This window comes from Bos taurus, chromosome 2, assembly GCF_002263795.3.
Source record: "Bos taurus isolate L1 Dominette 01449 registration number 42190680 breed Hereford chromosome 2, ARS-UCD2.0, whole genome shotgun sequence".
NCBI lineage: Eukaryota > Metazoa > Chordata > Mammalia > Artiodactyla > Bovidae > Bos > Bos taurus.
The window spans coordinates 119225955-119243712 of NC_037329.1; the positions used below are offsets into that span (position 1 = coordinate 119225955).

General features: G+C 44.5%; 1 protein-coding gene and 3 non-coding genes across 4 annotated transcripts; all 4 read right to left on the bottom strand.

Annotated features, from left to right (window-relative positions):
* Positions 1 to 1021: 1021 nt before the first annotated feature.
* Positions 1022 to 10975, bottom strand: NCL (nucleolin). The gene is made up of 14 exons (NM_001206660.1): positions 10796 to 10975; positions 9372 to 9488; positions 7445 to 7934; positions 6853 to 7068; positions 6654 to 6740; positions 6329 to 6470; positions 5623 to 5747; positions 4637 to 4760; positions 4067 to 4224; positions 3195 to 3318; positions 2879 to 3012; positions 2217 to 2343; positions 1688 to 1911; positions 1022 to 1519 (listed from the first exon to the last, which is right to left on the bottom strand). The coding sequence occupies exons 1-14, from the start codon at positions 10811 to 10813 to the stop codon at positions 1443 to 1445; spliced, it is 2163 nt and encodes a 720-aa protein (NP_001193589.1). The 5' UTR covers positions 10814 to 10975; the 3' UTR covers positions 1022 to 1442.
* LOC112443633 (small nucleolar RNA SNORA75) lies at positions 2047 to 2180 on the bottom strand. Its single transcript, XR_003032036.1, has one exon. It is a non-coding gene; the product is annotated as a small nucleolar RNA SNORA75 (small nucleolar RNA).
* On the bottom strand, positions 2707 to 2786 carry LOC112443649 (small nucleolar RNA SNORD20). The gene has a single exon (XR_003032054.1). It is a non-coding gene; the product is annotated as a small nucleolar RNA SNORD20 (small nucleolar RNA).
* On the bottom strand, positions 6544 to 6613 carry LOC112443642 (small nucleolar RNA SNORD82). The gene has a single exon (XR_003032045.1). It is a non-coding gene; the product is annotated as a small nucleolar RNA SNORD82 (small nucleolar RNA).
* Positions 10976 to 17758: the final 6783 nt, after the last annotated feature.

Below are 17758 nucleotides of genomic sequence, written 5' to 3' on the forward strand. Positions count from 1 at the left end.
CAACAGACTTGGCAGATAGTGAAGTGACACTAATAAAGAATCCACCTGCCATGGAGATGTGAGACTAAGGTTCAATCCTGGGTTGGGAAAATTCCCTGGAGTAGGAAATGGCAACTCATTCTAGTATCCATCCTTGCCTGTAATACTAGAGCCGCCTAGTAGGCTACTGTCCATGGGTCACAAAGAGTGTACCAGAGTGACCGAGACATGGTGCATCACATGTCAAGGTTTAGACACCCTCACTCCACCAGCAACTCAGAACCAGAAATCTGCACCAAGGACTGGTAGTTTTTCCCCATGGGGTGGGGACAGGTTGGGGGTGATTCAAGTGACTTTATTTATGCCACTGCTGACCTGACTGGAGGCAGAGCTCAGCTGGTAATTCTGTGATGGCACTGGATCACCTATTTTCAGCCCGGTTCCTAACAAGGTTGGTGACCCCTGGTTTCTATCTTTCAGCTGGCCTTCTATTCCACTAGTATCTTTCATTCTTTCTATCACCTAGGGCACTGTTTTTCAACTAAAATGTTAATCCCTTGACCTAGGTCTCTCATGTGACCTTTATTTGGAAGTGGGGTGGGCAGGGAATACTTGCACAATGTCTGAATTAACCCAGTGCAAAACTGAAGGCCTTTCTTGTCAGTTTTAACCAAAGTTGTTGGAAGCTTTCATTTTGGCCCATTCACCCCAGAAGAATTCTCATCAGGCACTGCTCTTGTATGCTTATCTAAGAGGCTCAACCAAAGCGTTCCTAGCCCTCTTTCCAGAGCACTTTTTCAGGACACCTGACCCTCAGGACTTTTTGTAATTGGGATAAGATCATAGCAGGCTTTCATATGAAGACACACAAGGCTGCAGTTGTTACTTCAGTAGCCATTTCACCAAAACTTATGGCTGGGACACTCAAAACCAAAGCAGAAACATCTTCATCAGGGGTGGAACAGATATGGAATGGTAGAACTTGGCTCCACCATGCTCTACTCTCAGTGATATTCCAGGAGAAACACTCTAAGACAGGAAGTACAAGGCTGGCACCAGAGTTCTAGGACTTTTAATCTGTCCCAAAATTGCTGAAGCAAAAATCATGATAAAACGTTCTGCTTTCCTTTACACCCCCCAACGCAAAAAAAAAAAACAAAAAAACAAAAAAACAAACTCTGTAGGAAAAAAATGGTTTTGTACATGGGAAGAAACAATATAAATTCAAAACTTACAGATAAGGGTTAGCTCTATCACTCTTTAAAAAGTTTATACGAATATCCAGTCAACACCAACAGGGTTACCTCCCTTGAAATGTTATCTATACGGATTTCCAAGTAGACCACAGAGCTGTATACTGTCTTGGAATGTCCTCAGAAGGCTCTGTCATTGATCAGTTAACAGAGTAAAAACCCCAGAGTCCTTTCTTTCAAATGGAAGAGGGAGAGAAGGGATAGAAGAAACTATTCAAACTTCGTCTTCTTTCCTTGTGGCTTGTGGTCTCCTCCTCCTCCTCTGCCTCCTCGGAAGCCTCCTCGCCCTGCAGAAAAGCAAGGCATCATTAAACAGGCTCTAAAAGCCAGTCATCCCTCCCCAGCAGGGTGAGTAAGGACTTGGGGACTGATGCGGAAACATGGATCTGCAGGTTGGGAAGTGCATGGCCACGTAAACCAGTGAACACAGCAGGGTGGCCCTCCACGCTTCTTACCTCCAAAGCCTCCCCGGCCTCTGCCACCAAAGCCACCTCGGCCACCTCTGCCACCACCTCGGCCTCCAAAGCCACCTCTGCCTCCTCCTCGGCCACCAAAGCCACCTTCACCCTTAGGTTTGGCCCAGTCCAAAGTGACTTTGTTTCCATCGATTTCACCATCTTCCATGGCCTCCTTGGCAGCTTTGGCATCTTCCTCGCTGTTGAAGTCTACAAAACCAAACCTAAAACACCAAATGAAATTGCCTGTTATAAAGCACACATATGCCAAGTTTAATCTCACATGTTTCATAGCGATCCCATAAGCCTTAAACTGAGAAGACCCAGGTGAGAGCACTTCCCTACAGAAAGCTGAAACAGAATGTCTCACAAAACAGCTGAATAGGCCTCTGTGAAGACAGAAGGCAACAACGCTAGCTCCGTGAATTATCTCTTCTTCTCGTGCGAATCCTCAACTGTCACTGATTGACAGAAAGGAGCTCAGTGAGAAGACTCAAGGTGGGAGAGCCGCACATTTCCTGCCTCTTACCCTTTGGAGGATCCAGTCTCCCGGTCAGTGACTATCCTTGCTCGAATAGAGCCATCAAACGACTCTTTTAACGTCTCTTCTGTGGTATCCTCAGAGAGACCTTTGACAAAGAGAGTTTTGGATGGCTCTGGGAAATAAAAATAAAAACTGTATCAGTCACAATCCATGAAAACACTGGATTTACGTTACAGTCTAGCATCTGACTACTGGCTAAGAATGCTTCCCTTAGCAAATGCTAGCCTTTCAACTTAAGAGTGTCTATATGAGAAAAAGCAGGTTAAAGCAACTTGGGTCAATTAATGCTTAATTCAGCAAACGGTTTGGACCAAATTCCACGTAATGTTTACACTGATCACCAGAGCAGTTAAGAATCTTTTTATGGAAAACAGAAGCAGCAGCAACCCAAATAAGTGACAGCAGTCCTAAAATAGGCAGCTATAAACACAAGACAGTGAACCACAGGGCAATGTGCTGCTCAGTGTTGACTTAGCTGGATCAGAACTTGACTATCTAGAGGAATTTTCTTGAGATTTCATCAGTTACTTCTCAGATAATCAGTCATCATATCCAGTATCATTTACTCAGCAGCAACAGAAAGAAGCAAATGTTCTTCTGTAGATCTCAGGACCCAACCACAAATTCCTGTTAACAAAGTGACTTACGGCTTCTTGCATTAGGTGATCCCCTGGGTCCTTGCAACTCCAGTCTGATGGCTCTGCCCTCAATTTCCCTTTTATTACATGAATTTAAAGCTTCTTTAGCATCTTCAAATGAAGCAAATTCTATAAATGCATACCTGAGGATTAAGTCAATACTTAGAGTAAGTTACTAAGCACATGACTCTGCTGCTGCCACCAAGCCTTTTTCCTCAAGCAAATCCTTAAACAATGCAGCTTCTGCTAAATGTGAGAACATGATTTCACTTCCACAAGACAACTCTTAAAAAGCCTGTTAACTGGTGACATAAATATACTTTACCCTTTAGATTTGCCATTTTGGTTCTGGGGCACCTTGATATGAGTTGCCTTCTCAAATACTTCCTGAAGAGTTTCTTCCGTTGCACTATAGGAGAGATTGCTTAAAACCAGGGTTTTTGATTCACCTATAAATAAAGAGATGTCAAGTTAAGACTCTGAAGCAGTACATCCCAACTTAAGTCACAGTTGTACCGTGTTCTCCAAGAACTTCTGTGCTTCAGAGAGGTAACACACCAATGTTAATATAGGTGGAATCCTACTTGCTGCTGCTAAGTCGCTTCAGTTATGTCCGACTGTGCAACCCCATAGACAAGCAGCCCAGCAGGCTCCCCTGTCCCTGGAATTCTCCAGGCAAGAACACTGGAGTGGGTTGCCATTTCCTTCTCCAATGCATGAAAGTGAAGTGAAAGTTGCTCAGTCATGTCCAACTCTTCGCGATCCCATGGATTACAGCCTACCAAGCTCCTCTGTCCATGGGATTTTCCAGGCAAGAGTACTGGAGTGGGGTGCCATTGCCTTCTCCATCCTACTTGCTACTCAACATCAAATACCTGTTAAGTACTTACATGCTGGTTCCTTCCATTCCTACTGTGCAGATGTGCAAGCTGACTATAGCCCTGTGTCTTCCTAGAACAATATTCTAATTTAAATGCACACAATCTAAGTTCTTTACAGTATAAAACATACAAAGGAAGCTAGATTTATCTATGTTCTAGCACAAATATTTCATATAGCTCTCATTCAAGACAATTACAAATAGACGTATAGCATGCTGATATACATCCAGTTTATCCACTATATAAAGTACAAAGATGCAAAGGATTTCTTTTCTCTCCTAAATTTCAGAACCCAGAAGGAAACTTAAATTCTTACCACTCCAAGTGCTGTTCTTTCCACCTCTATGGTCTTGACTTTGACCTTTCTCTCCGGTGTAGTACAGAGAAATGGATCGCCCATCTATCTCTGTTCCCTGCTTTTCTTCCAAGGTTTTTTCTGCATCAGCTTCTGTCTTAAATTCAATATAAGCAATCCTACAATAGGGGGAAAAAAAGTAAAGAACTCACTTGGTTTTAAAAACCATATTAATTCTCTCTTAATCTCAGCAATATGACTATTTCAGACAAGTAAAATAAAAATGCCGTTTTATACTAATTGAAATGGTCAAGGTTTCTGCCATTTTCCACTTTTCAACTAAAACTTTCCTCCCACTACAGAAAGCTTACCCGATACTTCTAGAAAGCTAGGCCTTAGGTAGTACTTTTATGTTAGTTTATAATAAAATTATTCTGAATTAGGTACATTATCCTCACTGTACAGATAGGAAACTGAGGTTATAGAATAATTTGCCCAAAATCACAAACATAGGAACGTTAAATAAACATTTCTTCTATAAATTAAAGTGCATTAATTTTAATGAAATATTTCAGTAGACACAAAACATACCCTTTACTCTTTCCATCCTTGCTGACTAATCTGATCTCCACAGCATCTTCAAACACTTCTTTTAATTCATCCTGAGTAACTTTGTAAGGCAGATTTTTAGCCAGAAGTGTTCTTGCATCTCGATCTAGATTTAAAAAAAAAAAACATAAAAATGAACTGAATGGCTTAAAAGACCCTTCTTGTCCCAAAGATCAAAGACTGACCAATGTACAAGTTCTTGCTAAAATTTTTATGGACTTTTCTGGTAGTCCAGTGGTGAAGACTGAGCTCCTAATGCAGGAGCACAGGTTTGATCCTTGGTTGGGGAATTAAGACCCTGCTTGCAACAGGGCACAACCAAAAAAATTATAATTTTTAGATTTCATAATGTAAAAGGCACTCTATTATATATTATGGAGATACAGCAATGGAAAAACAAACTGTTTTCACAGCTGACAGCTAACTATGTGCTGAACACTTAAAAAGAGAGCTAAATATCATATGCTATGTATATAAAGTGTTCAGTATGTTTTAACTTAACAGACTATGGGAAAAAATACTGTAGATAATTCCCTCATGGTCCAATGGTTGGGGCTCTTGTGCTTCCACTGCTGCATGGGGCACGGTTTGATTCCTGGTCAGGGAACTAGGATTTCATAAGGTATACAATGCAGGTGCCCCAAATAAAAAGGTGATGAACACACACTTGAAAAGTGACAAGTGTCTAGAAAAGGGTAAAAGATGCAGAGAGAGTAGTTAAGAGATCTGCTCTAGTCCAGTGAGGAAAAGACTATTAATTTAGATATACTGAACCAATTATTTTTTAAGTCTAGCAAGCACTGCCAAGCACTGATGTAAACATTTAACATTCAAATTCATTTAATCTTCAACATATGAGGAAGCCAAAAGAAAAAGGTTAAACTACTTACCCCAGCTTGTCTACATTAAATTAGATACATAGCTATGAACAAGCTATCAGTATCAGCGTTACCTAAAGCTTTACATACCTTTCTTACTGTCTTTTCCCTTTGGTTTTTCTAGTTTAATTTCATTGCCAAAGACTTTTAAACCAGTGAGTTCCAAGGCTTTTTCCAGGTCTTCGGCAGATTCAAAATCCACATAGCCAAACTTCCTTTAAAGTGAAGAGACAAAAATTTTAAAAATTACAGGTCAGGAGGTGGTGGGACAAACCCACAAAAGTCACAGCTACCAAGTACTCTGGACAAGCAGTAACACTAACATAATAGTGCAAACCAAGATTAAGAAGCACCTGTACTATTAACAAAATTAAGTTAAGCCCTTTAAGATGGGGCTACAGAACAAGGTCTATAAGTATCAAGACCTAATGATCCAAGTTCATCTCTGAGATCTTCATTAGCTACACTGCTGCTTAACAACTAATAGCACATGATAAAAGAACCTATTTAAGCACTAAGAGAATCCTGTTTAAAAGCATTCACTATTATGGCTTTTCAGGTCTAAGAAATGTTTAGTTTGTGTAATATCAAAAATTAAGGGGAATTATGAAAATTTCAATTTGGGGGTTTCACAATTTGATAATCAGATTATTTAATTCAATAATATCTAATTTTTGAAGACTTTTAGATATTCTTGTTTAAGAATAATGAGCTACGGTCCTAAAATTGAAAGGAAAAAGCAACAGCAGACCCACAAACAATGTGTGATGTTATGACACAGGCCCCCTATACTTACCTAGACACACCAATTCTGACATCAACAACAGCAAGATCATTTTTAGCAAAAAGATCACTGATACCCGTTTTCAATTCAGGAGCAGATTTATTGAAGTTCAGATTTCCAACAAAGAGATTGAAAGATGTAGTTGGTTCTGTGCCTATACAAAAATTTTCTCAAATTAGTCAATTTTCCAGTATACTTAAATATTAATCAAATTATTTCTGTACACAGCACATCAGCACATTGAAATATAACATCAGGTTTCAGTATTAAGTCCCTTTATTGTTCATCACTTGTGCTATGTGGTATCATTTCCCAATCCCCCAATTCTCTAAGTTACCTTCCACTTTTTGTTTCTTGGCTTCAGGAGCTGCTTTTTGTTTGGCCATTTCCTTCTTTCGTTTTCCAGGTGCTTCTTTGACAGGCTCTGGACAAGAGTTCAAACAATCTATGTCATCCACAAGCGTCATCCACACATACTCAAGTACCTCCTTTTAAACAAAACTCATATCAATGTACTTGAGAATCCAACTCATTACCTTCTTCCTCTTCCTCCTCTTCCTCCTCCTCCTCTTCCTCCTCATCGTCGTCGTCTTCATCATCGTCATCCTCTTCCTCCTCCTCTTCATCATCATCATCATCATCATCCTCTTCATCTTCATCTTCAGCAGTGCTCTTAGCCTTCACAGGAACAGCTTTTACTGGAGCTTTCTTTCCTTTGGCTGGTACAATCTCCATAGGTTCTTCTTCAGAGTCTGAAAGAGAAACCACCTAGTCAAAAACTGAGTTCTATCCCAGTTCATGAAGACCTAAAGGAAAATAAATGTAATCTTATTCATGCCACTGTGCTTAGAGCTATGATAAGTAAAACACAGAATAAGCTGTTTGAAGCATTTTACTCAGGAGCAGCTATAGTCTGTGGGGTTGCAAAGCATAGAAAGGACTCAGCAACACAAGCAGGCAATCTTTCATGGGTCCCAATCTAGTGCATCACAATCAGCCCAGAGAATCCCTGGGATGATTCTTATCTAACCCCCCAGGTTTTCAGTAATATGTAGTTCTACCACCCGCACCTCATCCCTAATGTACCTTGCAAACAGGAGTCCAGGAACTACCAATACAATGCCTTACCATCTTCGTCCTCCTCATCCTCCTCATCCTCCTCCTCCTCCTCATCGTCGTCATCATCGTCATCCTCGTCATCCTCATCATCTGTGGCAGGAGCAGCACCAAAAGCAGCAGCTGCCTTCCTCACTGCTGGCTCATCCTCCTCTTCATCATCATCGTCTTCCTCTTCACTGTCATCTTCATCTTCTTCATCACTGTCTTCCTTCTTGGCATTCTTGCCGTTCTTTGCTCCCTTGCCTGGGGTGGCTGCTCCCTTCTTACCAGAGGTTGCTACCACTGCTTTGCCTGGGGTGGCTCCCTTTTTGCCAGGTGTAACCACTGCTTTGGCAGGTGTAACTGTCTTCTTGGCTGGCATAGCTGCTGCCTTTTTGCCAGGGGTGACAACTGCTTTCTTTGCTGGTGTGGCAACTGCAACCTTTTTTGTTGGGGAAACCACCATCTTCTTTGCTGGAGTTGTGGCAGCCTTCTTGCCTTTTTTCTGAGGGATAACAACCTTTAAGAATAAACAAAAAACAACATAAGCTTGTTTTCAAACTCAAAGAGTTGTCCTATAAATGAATGCTCAACTCTAGCACTGCCTCAGTTCACCACCACATGCACCAGATGTGAACAAGTTAAAAGGTAGGGTCAAATTAACATGTTCTGTACACTTGAAGTCACAGTCTTAATCTTGCATGAAACTCTAACACAGACCCTGAAAATAGACTAGATGCCACTGCATGGGCTTAGACAAAGTTTTAAAACTTAATTTTAAGCCTCTATAGTTTTCACATCTGAAAATAACTGTTGTTCAGTCACTAAATCACATCCAACTCTGGACTGCAGCCAGCCGTCCCTGTCCTCACCATCTCCTGGAGTTTGCTCAAATCCACGTCCACTGGGTCAGTGATGTTACCTAACCATCTCATCCTCTTCTGTCTGCCCTATTCTCCTTTTGCCATCAACCTTTCCCAGCATCAGGGTCTTTTCCACTGAGTTGGCTCTTTATACACTGCTTTAAGGATTATGACTTGACACATAAAGCCTTAACACATAGAGAAGACAACCTGTTAAATGTTATTAAGTCATTTGGGGCTCTCACAGTGGGTGGAGGTAGGAAGTTCAATGAATGCTCATTCTTAGAACCAAAGAGAAAATGAACATCAAAAAAGGCCAGTGGGATAATCAATAGTGGCAAAGTTAGTAAAGACCACATTAGCTTGATAAAAACCATCACTTGTCTATATTTAAAGTTAGACTCAAAACTACTTTTTGTTAACTATTGGTTTTATCAGGTAACATGTGCCAAAATAAAACCTTCATTAAATTCTAAATAAGAAATATGAACAAATAAAGCAATGAGTCTTCTTTACAGTGAATCAACAGTAGCTGGGAGTTCTAAATAAGTGCTAATACAATGAAAGGCGGCAACTCTCAATCCACACCACTGTAACAGTGATTAGTATTATCAAACTCATACAGGGTAACAGAGACCAACTGATCCTACTGGGAAGCTAGAAGAATCTGATAAGGCTAACCTCAGACCTGAATATAATGCTCAGAGCTGCCATTCGCAGGACAGTTAACTGTCCACCCTGTTTATCTGGTATGTAGAACTCACTGTTTATCTGGTATGTGGAATTAACATGTTGAAAGTGGAAAACTAGTGATTTACTACAATATATCACACCAAGCCCTGCAGAAGGTGTGCACGCATGTGCATGCACATACACACACCTACAGATCTTTGCTCTCAAGTTCATTCAAATATTCTTGTGCCATCATGACAGGTCAATACAACTTTGTGAAATGCTCGACCATTACAACAGGTCCTATGTGAATTAACAGAATCCTGGTTTTTCTGCCAATATTTTCAGACATCCAATACCACCTGCTTTAAGTCTCCATTTTGTAGTTTAAGGCAATTCAACATTGAACTATATACAATTACCTCTTCTCCACTGCTCTCATCGTCTTCATCTTCTGACATTTCCTCATCTTCACTATCTTCTTCTACCTCCTTTGGGGGAGGAGCCATTTTCTTGGAGTCACCTTGATTTTTACCGGCCTAAAACAGACGTGACACATTACACCCTCCCTCATTTCAAGCCATTCTTCATAGCAAAACGGCACTAATGTCCCTTAGAACTCCCTCTTCATACTGTTAACTACAATTTACATAAAAATTATCCTTCATACCAATGTTAACACAGGGCTTCCCAGGTGGCGCTAGTGATAAAAGAACCCGGCTGTAGGAAACATAAGAGACGGAGGTTCAAACCCTGGATCGGGAAGATCCCCTGGAGGGTATGGCAACCCACTCCAGTATTCTTGCCTAGAGAATTCCATGGACAGAGAAGCCTGACGGGCTACAGTCCATGGAGTCGCAAAGAAATGGATACGACCAAAGCGACTTAGCACTCAATTTCCTACGTATTTTCTCTCAAGTTCTTTAAAAAAAAAAAAAAAAAAACTTCTGCTTTGGATAAAAAGGCTACTCTCTTCTTGCTACGTTCTTTAAGCACACCCCTTTTTAAAAATTACACCTCCAACCCGAATCGAACCTTGCTTCACCGCACCGTTTCTCAATGCGGACTACAACTGGACCAATGTAACTGCCAACAATTCGAGGCCCTTCACGTGAGGAAAACCACCATGAAAAAGCCTTTGAGGTAAACTGTGGCACCAAATCCCACCACCCTATTCTGAAGGCAGGTTTTAAAAAAAAAAAAAAAAAACACGTCTAACCCGTAGTCTTCTATTAAGACTTCCTTTCCCAGGTTACCAACCCCGCCCCTTTCAGCCCTGGAACGGCCACGTGGGACAAGTCGCAGGCCACCACGTGCGCGCAGCCTGGCGCAGAAAGCATGCGGCAGGGCCTCCTACCGGAGCCCCGCTCCCGTCCACCCGCCCCGCTCCCGTCCACCCACCCCGCTGGACCGGGACCGGAGACGAGGTGCACCGCCGCCCTCCCCACAAGGCCAGGTCCCTCCGCAGGCCGTCGGCCCTACACGGCACGGCCCACGTGGCGAGCCCCGCGCCGTGGCACGTGCGTCAGGAGGCGGGGCCCCGCTCCGGCCCGTCGCAGGAGTTTCGCCTCATCAGTCCGAGGCCCTTCTCCCCCTCCCCGCTCCCAGCCCTGAAGTCCTTCCCCGCCGCATTCACTACCAGCGCGGCACCTGCCGAAGCTCTTCACTTCGCTACGAAGCAGCTAAAAACGCGAGACCTCCCAGCTAATCGCGCGAGACTTCCCACAGCATGGCGCCCTCGAACGCGCCCGGGACGGCGCGCAGGCCCTCCTCCTGGCGGCGCAGGGCGCGCGCTCCTCGAAAAACGGGCCTTGATGTCCGTGCTCGCGCGGGCAAGGCCTCTTACCTTTGCGAGCTTTACCATGATGGCGGCTTATGACGGCGGAGTGTGTGGCGAGCGAGTGGCGCAGACGAGTCCAGAGGAACCTAAGCACCGTCGATGGCGGCCGCTAATCCCTGAGCGCGTACGCTTGGCTGCCAGCTAGCGCTCGAGACTGAGGCGAAAGACTGAGCCTGCCCAGTAATCGCCTCTGGAAAGGCGACGACGGCACCCTCGTGACTCCGCCTCGACCAACCAGATTTCGCGTCCCTCTCATGAGCCAATCGCGAGCCTCTAGCTGAGAACGGCGCGGGGCGGGGCGCGGGCCGGAGTGGGCGGGCCGACGCGGCCAAGGAAGGGGGAGGGGATTCGTGGCGGCGGCCTGGGGCGGGACTCGCTTTGTGCAAAGCCAGCTCTGATTGGGCTATTGGCGCGCGGTATCCGGAGTGCCCATCCACGGCCCGCGCTCTCGGCGCCTGCGCTTTGGGACGGACATTTTGGCGCCGCGTGTTCCTTAACTCCCGGGCGGTGGATACCAGTTGTCTCTGATTTTTCAGTCAGGGAGGGTCTTGTCTGCCTCGGAGGGCTTGGGTTTCCTGAGAGGCTTCACGGGCGGCCCTGGCCCACATTCTACACAAAGCCTCCTGGAGGCAGTGCAGAAAAGAGTTTGTCCGGTTTCCTCTCTAAAGAGCCCAAGACTTTCGGGAATTCAGACTCCACCACGTTGAGCGCCCACCTTAGTTCCCCCTGCTAATGAACCGCGCCAGAAAGTACCCCTGTCTGCTGGTGATTCCCCCGGTGCCCCATCTCAGAAACTGCCTCCTGAGAACTGCTGATACAGACAATCTAGTATGTGAGGTTTACAGTGAGCAGCGCACAAATAATATTTAATCTCAAGAAACCTCATGTGCTAGGTATTTTTCACAGTAGGCAACACCCTGGTGGTCACGGGATAACTGCGGGCTGAGGAGAACTTGGTCAGGCCAACCACAAAGCAGGGCCTTTGACCACTTAAAAGTTCCCTCTTTGTTATTTGGAACTAAAGCACCTCCTTTTTAAAAACGTTGGCTGCTAAGTCAGTGTCAGATGGTCCAGGAGTTAGTCAAAAGAGTCTAAAGGAAGGTTCCCTGGACGGAATAGAAGATTGCCTTTGCGTTGTGCTTTTGCCAGTTGTTCAGATGGATCATTGGCAAAACTTAATTGGTGTAAAACAACCCAGAGCACTTTCTTCAGTTTAGAGCTGCCCAGGTAGTAAGTTATATCTGGCATCTGGTACCTGAAACAAAACCAAGGTATCTTCAGCTATGACGATGTTTCCCCAAATGAACTAATGTTCAGAATCACCTCTGGGGTTCCTAATTAAGGAGATGTGGGGCTGGGCCCAGGGTTTTGTATTTTAACAAGGGCTGATGGGGATTCTCTGAGCCATCAAATTATTTTGCAGTTCTTACTAAAACACTCCTGTGACTAAGTGAATAGGAAGCCCACAGCTACCCACTGGGGCTGTCTGATCAGGGAGGAGACGGGCCCATGCTCTGGTCTGCACCCTGCTTTCTGATATCTGGTGAGCATCCTAAGGAGGTTTTCATTTTGAACTCTGGGATGGAGCCAAGTGGACACGTACTGGGTGACTAGGGACAGAAAAAACAGCATAAGCCAAGGCGTGGTAGAATAAAACCCCAGTGTTTGCAAGCAGTTTGGCACAGAGCAAGCTTTGGACACTCATGGGAAGAGGCTAGGGAGATAAGCAGGGAACATGCTCAAGTGACAAGGATGAGTTATAGAAATATTGGCATGGCTGACTTGTCAGTTCAGATCTCAGCTTATATCACCTCTTAAGAGGCCTTCCCCCACCCTCCAGTGAAAAGTGCCACGCAGAGGCTTCCTACCACACCACCCTAATGGAGGCAGGTTCTTAACCACTACCTAGCATTTTTTGTCTGTTTACTGCCCATTTGCTCTTTCCCCAGCCTCAAAGAATACAACCTTTGTTCTCTGCTGTATTCCTGGTGCCTTAAGCATTGCTTGATACAAGTAGTGGTGAAAATTTGTTGAATGAATGAAGTATTTAGGTAAAGGGAGCACTGGAGAAAGTCTGAGTATATGAGTGTTCAAGTGCTTTGCTTTGGAGTCAGCCTGAGATTAAAAAAAAAAAAAAGTAATCGCTGATACTTCTATAATAATTATGAATTTCTAAGCACTATTCCAGTTCTTTATACCTCTAAAAATAAATTACCACTGTTTTACAGAAACTGAGGCAAAGAGATAGATTAACTTGTCCAGGGTCACATAGCTAGGAACTAGAATTTATTTTTTTTGAGCATTTATTTGACCACTTTTACGTAGTCAAAGGCTCTGGTTTGTGGCTGGCCTGACAAGTTCTTCTCCTCAGCCCGCAGTTACAATATCCTGTGACCACCAGGGTGGTTCCTACTGTGAACAATTCCTAGTACTAGAGGTTTCTTGAGATTAAATATTGTTTGTGTGCTGCTCACAGTAAACCAAATAAATTTTAATATTTTTACGTATTTATTAAATAAATACCTATTAACATAAAATAAATAATATCTATTAATAAATAGAATGCTCAAACTACCGCACAATTGCACTCATCTCACACACTAGTAAAGTAATGCTCAAAATTCTCCAAGCCAGGCTTCAGCAATATGTGAACCATGAACTTCCAGATGTTCAAGCTGGTTTTAGAAAAGGCAGAGGAACCAGAGATCAAATTGCCAACATCCGCTGGATCATGGAAAAAGCAAGAGAGTTCCAGAAAAACATCTATTTCTGCTTTATTGACTGTGCCAAAGCCTTTAACTGTGTGGATCACAATAAACTGTGGAAAATTCTTCAAGAGATGGGCATACCAGACCACCTGACCTGCCTCTTGAGAAACCTATATGCAGGTCAGGAAGCAACAGGTAGAACTGGACATGGAACAACAGACTGGTTCCAAATAGGAAAAGGAGTATGTCAAGGCTGTTTATTGTCACCCTGCTTATTTAACTTCTGTGCAGAGTACATCATGAGAAATGCTGGGCTGGAAGAAGCACAAGCTGGAATCAAGATTGCTGGGAGAAATATCAATAACCTCAGATATGCAGATGACACCACCCTTATGGCAGAAAGTGAAGAGGAACTAAAAAGCCTCTTGATGAAAGTGGAGATCAGCCCTGGGATTTCTTTGGAAGAAATGATGCTAAAGCTGAAACTCCAGTACTTTGGCCACCTCATGCGAAGAGTTGACTCATTGGAAAAGACTCTGAAGCTGGGAGGGATTGGGGGCAGGAGGAGAAGGGGACGACAGAGGATGAGATGGCTGGATGGCATCACTGACTTGATGGACGTGAGTCTGAGTGAACTCCGGGAGTTGGTGATGGACAGGGAGGCCTGGCTTGCTGCGATTCATGGGGTCGCTAAGAGTCAGACATGACTGAGCAACTTGACTTTCACTTTTCACTTTCACCCATTGGAGAAGGAAATGGCAGCCTACTCCAGTGTTCTTGCCTGGAGAGTCCCAGGGACGGGGGAGCCTGGTGGGCTGCCGTCTATGGGGTCACACAGAGTCGGACACAACTGAAGTGACTTAGCAGCTTAGCAGCTTCCAAAGAAATCCCAGGGCTAATCTCCTTCAGAATGGACTGGTTGGATCTCCTTGCAGTCCAAGGGACTCTCAAGAGTCTCCTCCAACACCACAGTTCAAAAGCATCAATTCTTCGGCGCTCAGCTTTCTTCACAGTCCAACTCTCACATCCATACATGACCACTGGAAAAACCATAGCCTTGACTAGTCGGACCTTTGTTGGCAAAGTAATGTCTCTGCTTTTCAATATGCTATCTAGGTTGGTCATAACTTTCCTTCCAAGGAGTAAGCGTCTTTTAATTTCATGGCTACAATCACCATCTGCAGTGATTTTGGAGCCCAGAAAAATAAAGTCTGACACTGTTTCCACTGTTTCCCCATCTATTTCCCATGAAGTGGTGGGTCCGGATGCCATGATCTTCGTTTTCTGAATGTTGTGCTTTAAGCCAACTGTTTCACTCTCCTCTTTCACTTTCATCAAGAGGCTTTTTAGTTCCTCTTCACTTTCTGCCATAAGGGTGGTGTCATCTGCATATCTGAGGTTATTGATATTTCTCCCAGCAATCTTGATTCCAGCTTGTGCTTCTTCCAGCCCAGCGTTTCTCATGATGTACTCTGCATAGAAGTTAAATAAGCAGGGTGACAATACACAGCCTTGACGAACTCCTTTTCCTATTTGGAACCAGTCGGTTGTTCCATGTCCAGTTCTAACTGTTGCTTCCTGACCTGCATAAGGTCTTAGTTGCAGCATGCAAACTTTATTTGTGGCAGGGGGATCTAGTACCCTGACCAGGGATCAAACCTGGGCCCTCTGCATTGAGAGCGTGGAGTCAGCCACTGGACCACCAGGGAATCCTGGAACTAGGATTGAAATAGACCCTACTCTGTCATCCCAGTTTCTTTATAAAATGGGGATATTAATAGCACCTGACTTTGGGGTTGTAACAAGTATTAAATGAGATGTATAATAAGCCCTCAATACTAGTTAGTGTTATTATTAACAGACTTGGTGACTTGAATTATGGGCTTCCATGATAGTTCAGTTGGTAAAGAATCCACCTGCAATGAAGGAGACCCCAGTTCGATTCCTGGGTCAAGAAGATCCACTGGAGAAGGGATTGGCTACCCATTCCAGTATTCTTGGGCTTCCCTTGTGGCTCAGCTGGTAAAGAATCTGCCTGCAATGCAGGAGACCTGGGTTTGATGCCTGGGTTGGGAAGATCCCATGGAGAAGGGAAAGGCTACCCACTCCAGTATTCCGGCCTGGAGAATTCCGTGGACTGTATAGTCCATGGGGTCGCAAAGAGTCGGACACAACTGAGCGACTTTCACTTCACTTCATGGAGAGGGATAAAGGATCATTTATTGCCATTATCTGTTGAATGTGTGTATGTAAGTGGAGTGACGCCAACAGGGCTGCAGGTTTGGGGGGAAGCTCCTGAATTCAGTGTTGGACATGCTGCGTGCATGAGAAATACCAGTCACTTTAGGCAATTGGCTCTGAGAAGGTGGCCGCCTGGCTGCAGACAGATGACAGAAGGGACCAGCCTAGAATAGCAGACGGAATGAGAGGAGAAGGCTGGGCAGACCCAGGTCCAGTGGTGGGAAAAGGCCCGGAGTCAGAAGCCAAGATAGGAAAGGGGAATTTTGGAAGCCAAGGGAAGAAAGAATTTAAGAAAAAGGGAAGCAAAGAACAGTGTCCAGTGCCTCCAGAAAAGTCAAATAAGGTAAGGCCTGAGAGGGTCTACTGGATTTGGTACTAAAAGATATCAGAGGTTTTGGCAAGTGTGATGGATAGCAGCCACACTGCTGTGGATAGAGAAGTTGTAAGGCCCCTGTGGGAAGTGCCCCTGGGAGAGGGAGTAGTCACAAGTTTCTCCGTGGCTTATAGCCTATGGGAAAGGAGCCAGTAAAGGGGGACTTGGAAGCTCAGGAAAGAACCACGAGAAGACAAGACTGACTGAGGATTGTCAAACCAAGGGGCTTCCCCTTGGTCCAGACCAATTTGACGCTAAAGGTAAGTGTACCTGTGTAACTGATGCAGATGGCTTAATGCCTCTTAAGTGTCCAGACAGTTCCCAGTGCATAAAAGTGCATAAAATGGACATTAATAAGTGTCCATTCAGTGAATGGAGTATGGGCATGAAAATTAGGATAATTCCTGTCTGCTGCTGTCTTCTTTGGGAAGAATCGGAGGCTGGATGGGCAGTTGTGCAGGTGCTTAGTCACTCAGTCGTGTCTGACCTCTTTGGGACCCCATGGACTGTAGCCACCAGGATCCTCTATCCATGGGGGTTCTCCAGGCAAGACTACTGGAGTGGGTTGCCATGCCCTCCAGGGGATCTTCCCAACCCAGGGATCAAACCCAGGTCTCCCACATTGCAGATGGATTCTTTACCTTCTGAGCCACCAGGGAAGCCCCTGAGTACTGGAGTGGGTAACCTATCCCTTCTCCAGGGAATCTTCCCAACCCAGGAATCAAACAAGGGTCTCCTGTATTGCAGGCAGATTCTTTACCAGCTAAGCTACCAGGGAACCCCAGATGGGCATTTACAAGGCATCAACTGGCTGGAGAAAAGGAGGGAACACTTTCTTAAATGCCAGAAGATTGATTTAAAATTAATGGAATGTAAATTGTTGCAGCCACTATGGAAAATAATATGGAGGTTCCTCAAAATATTAAAATAGTATTGCTGAAAGATATCTGCACTCTCATGTTCATTAAAACACTATTGCAATAGCTAGGAGGTGGAGGCTATGGGGAGAAGTTGGTAAAAGGGTACTAACTTTCAGTTATAAGATGAATAAGGTCTGGACTTCCCTGGTGGTACAGTGGATAGGAATCCACCTGCCAGTGTTGGAGACAGTTTGATCCTTAGTTTGGGAAGATTCCACGTGCCGAGGAGCACCTAAGTTCATGCACCACGATGACTGAGCCCACATGCTGCAACTACTGAAGCCCTCACACTTAGAGCCTGTGCAACAACAGAAGCCACTACGATGAGAAGCCAGTGCACCACAATGAAGAGTAGCGCTAGCCTGCTACAACTGGAGAAAGCTCGGATGCAGCAATGAAGACCCACTGCAGCCAAAAAAATAATAATAATAATGAATTTTTCGAAAAGATGAATAAGGTCTGAGGACCTCATGTAAAACATGGTGACTATGATTGATAACACTGTATGCTGCAGCTGCTGCTGCTGCGTCGCTTCAGTCGTGTCCAACTCTGTGTGACCCATAGACGGCAACCGACCAGGCTCCCCCGTCCCTGGGATTCTCCAGGCAAGAAGACTGGAGTGGGTTGCCATTTCCTTCTCCAATGCATGAAAGTGAAAAGTGAAAGTGAAGTCGCTCAGTCGTGTCCGACTCTTAGCGACCCCATGGACTGCAGCCTACCAGGCTCC

What these genes read in the sequence shown, in the direction of transcription:
- NCL (NM_001206660.1), bottom strand. An exon ending in GGATGAGGAGGACGAAGATG is followed by an intron (nt 7,069 to 7,444) that starts GTAAGGCATTGT and finishes TTTCTCTTTCAG; the next exon opens with ACTCTGAAGAAGAACCTATG. An exon ending in AAAGAACAGCACTTGGAGTG is followed by an intron (nt 3,319 to 4,066) that starts GTAAGAATTTAA and finishes CTTTATTTATAG; the next exon opens with GTGAATCAAAAACCCTGGTT.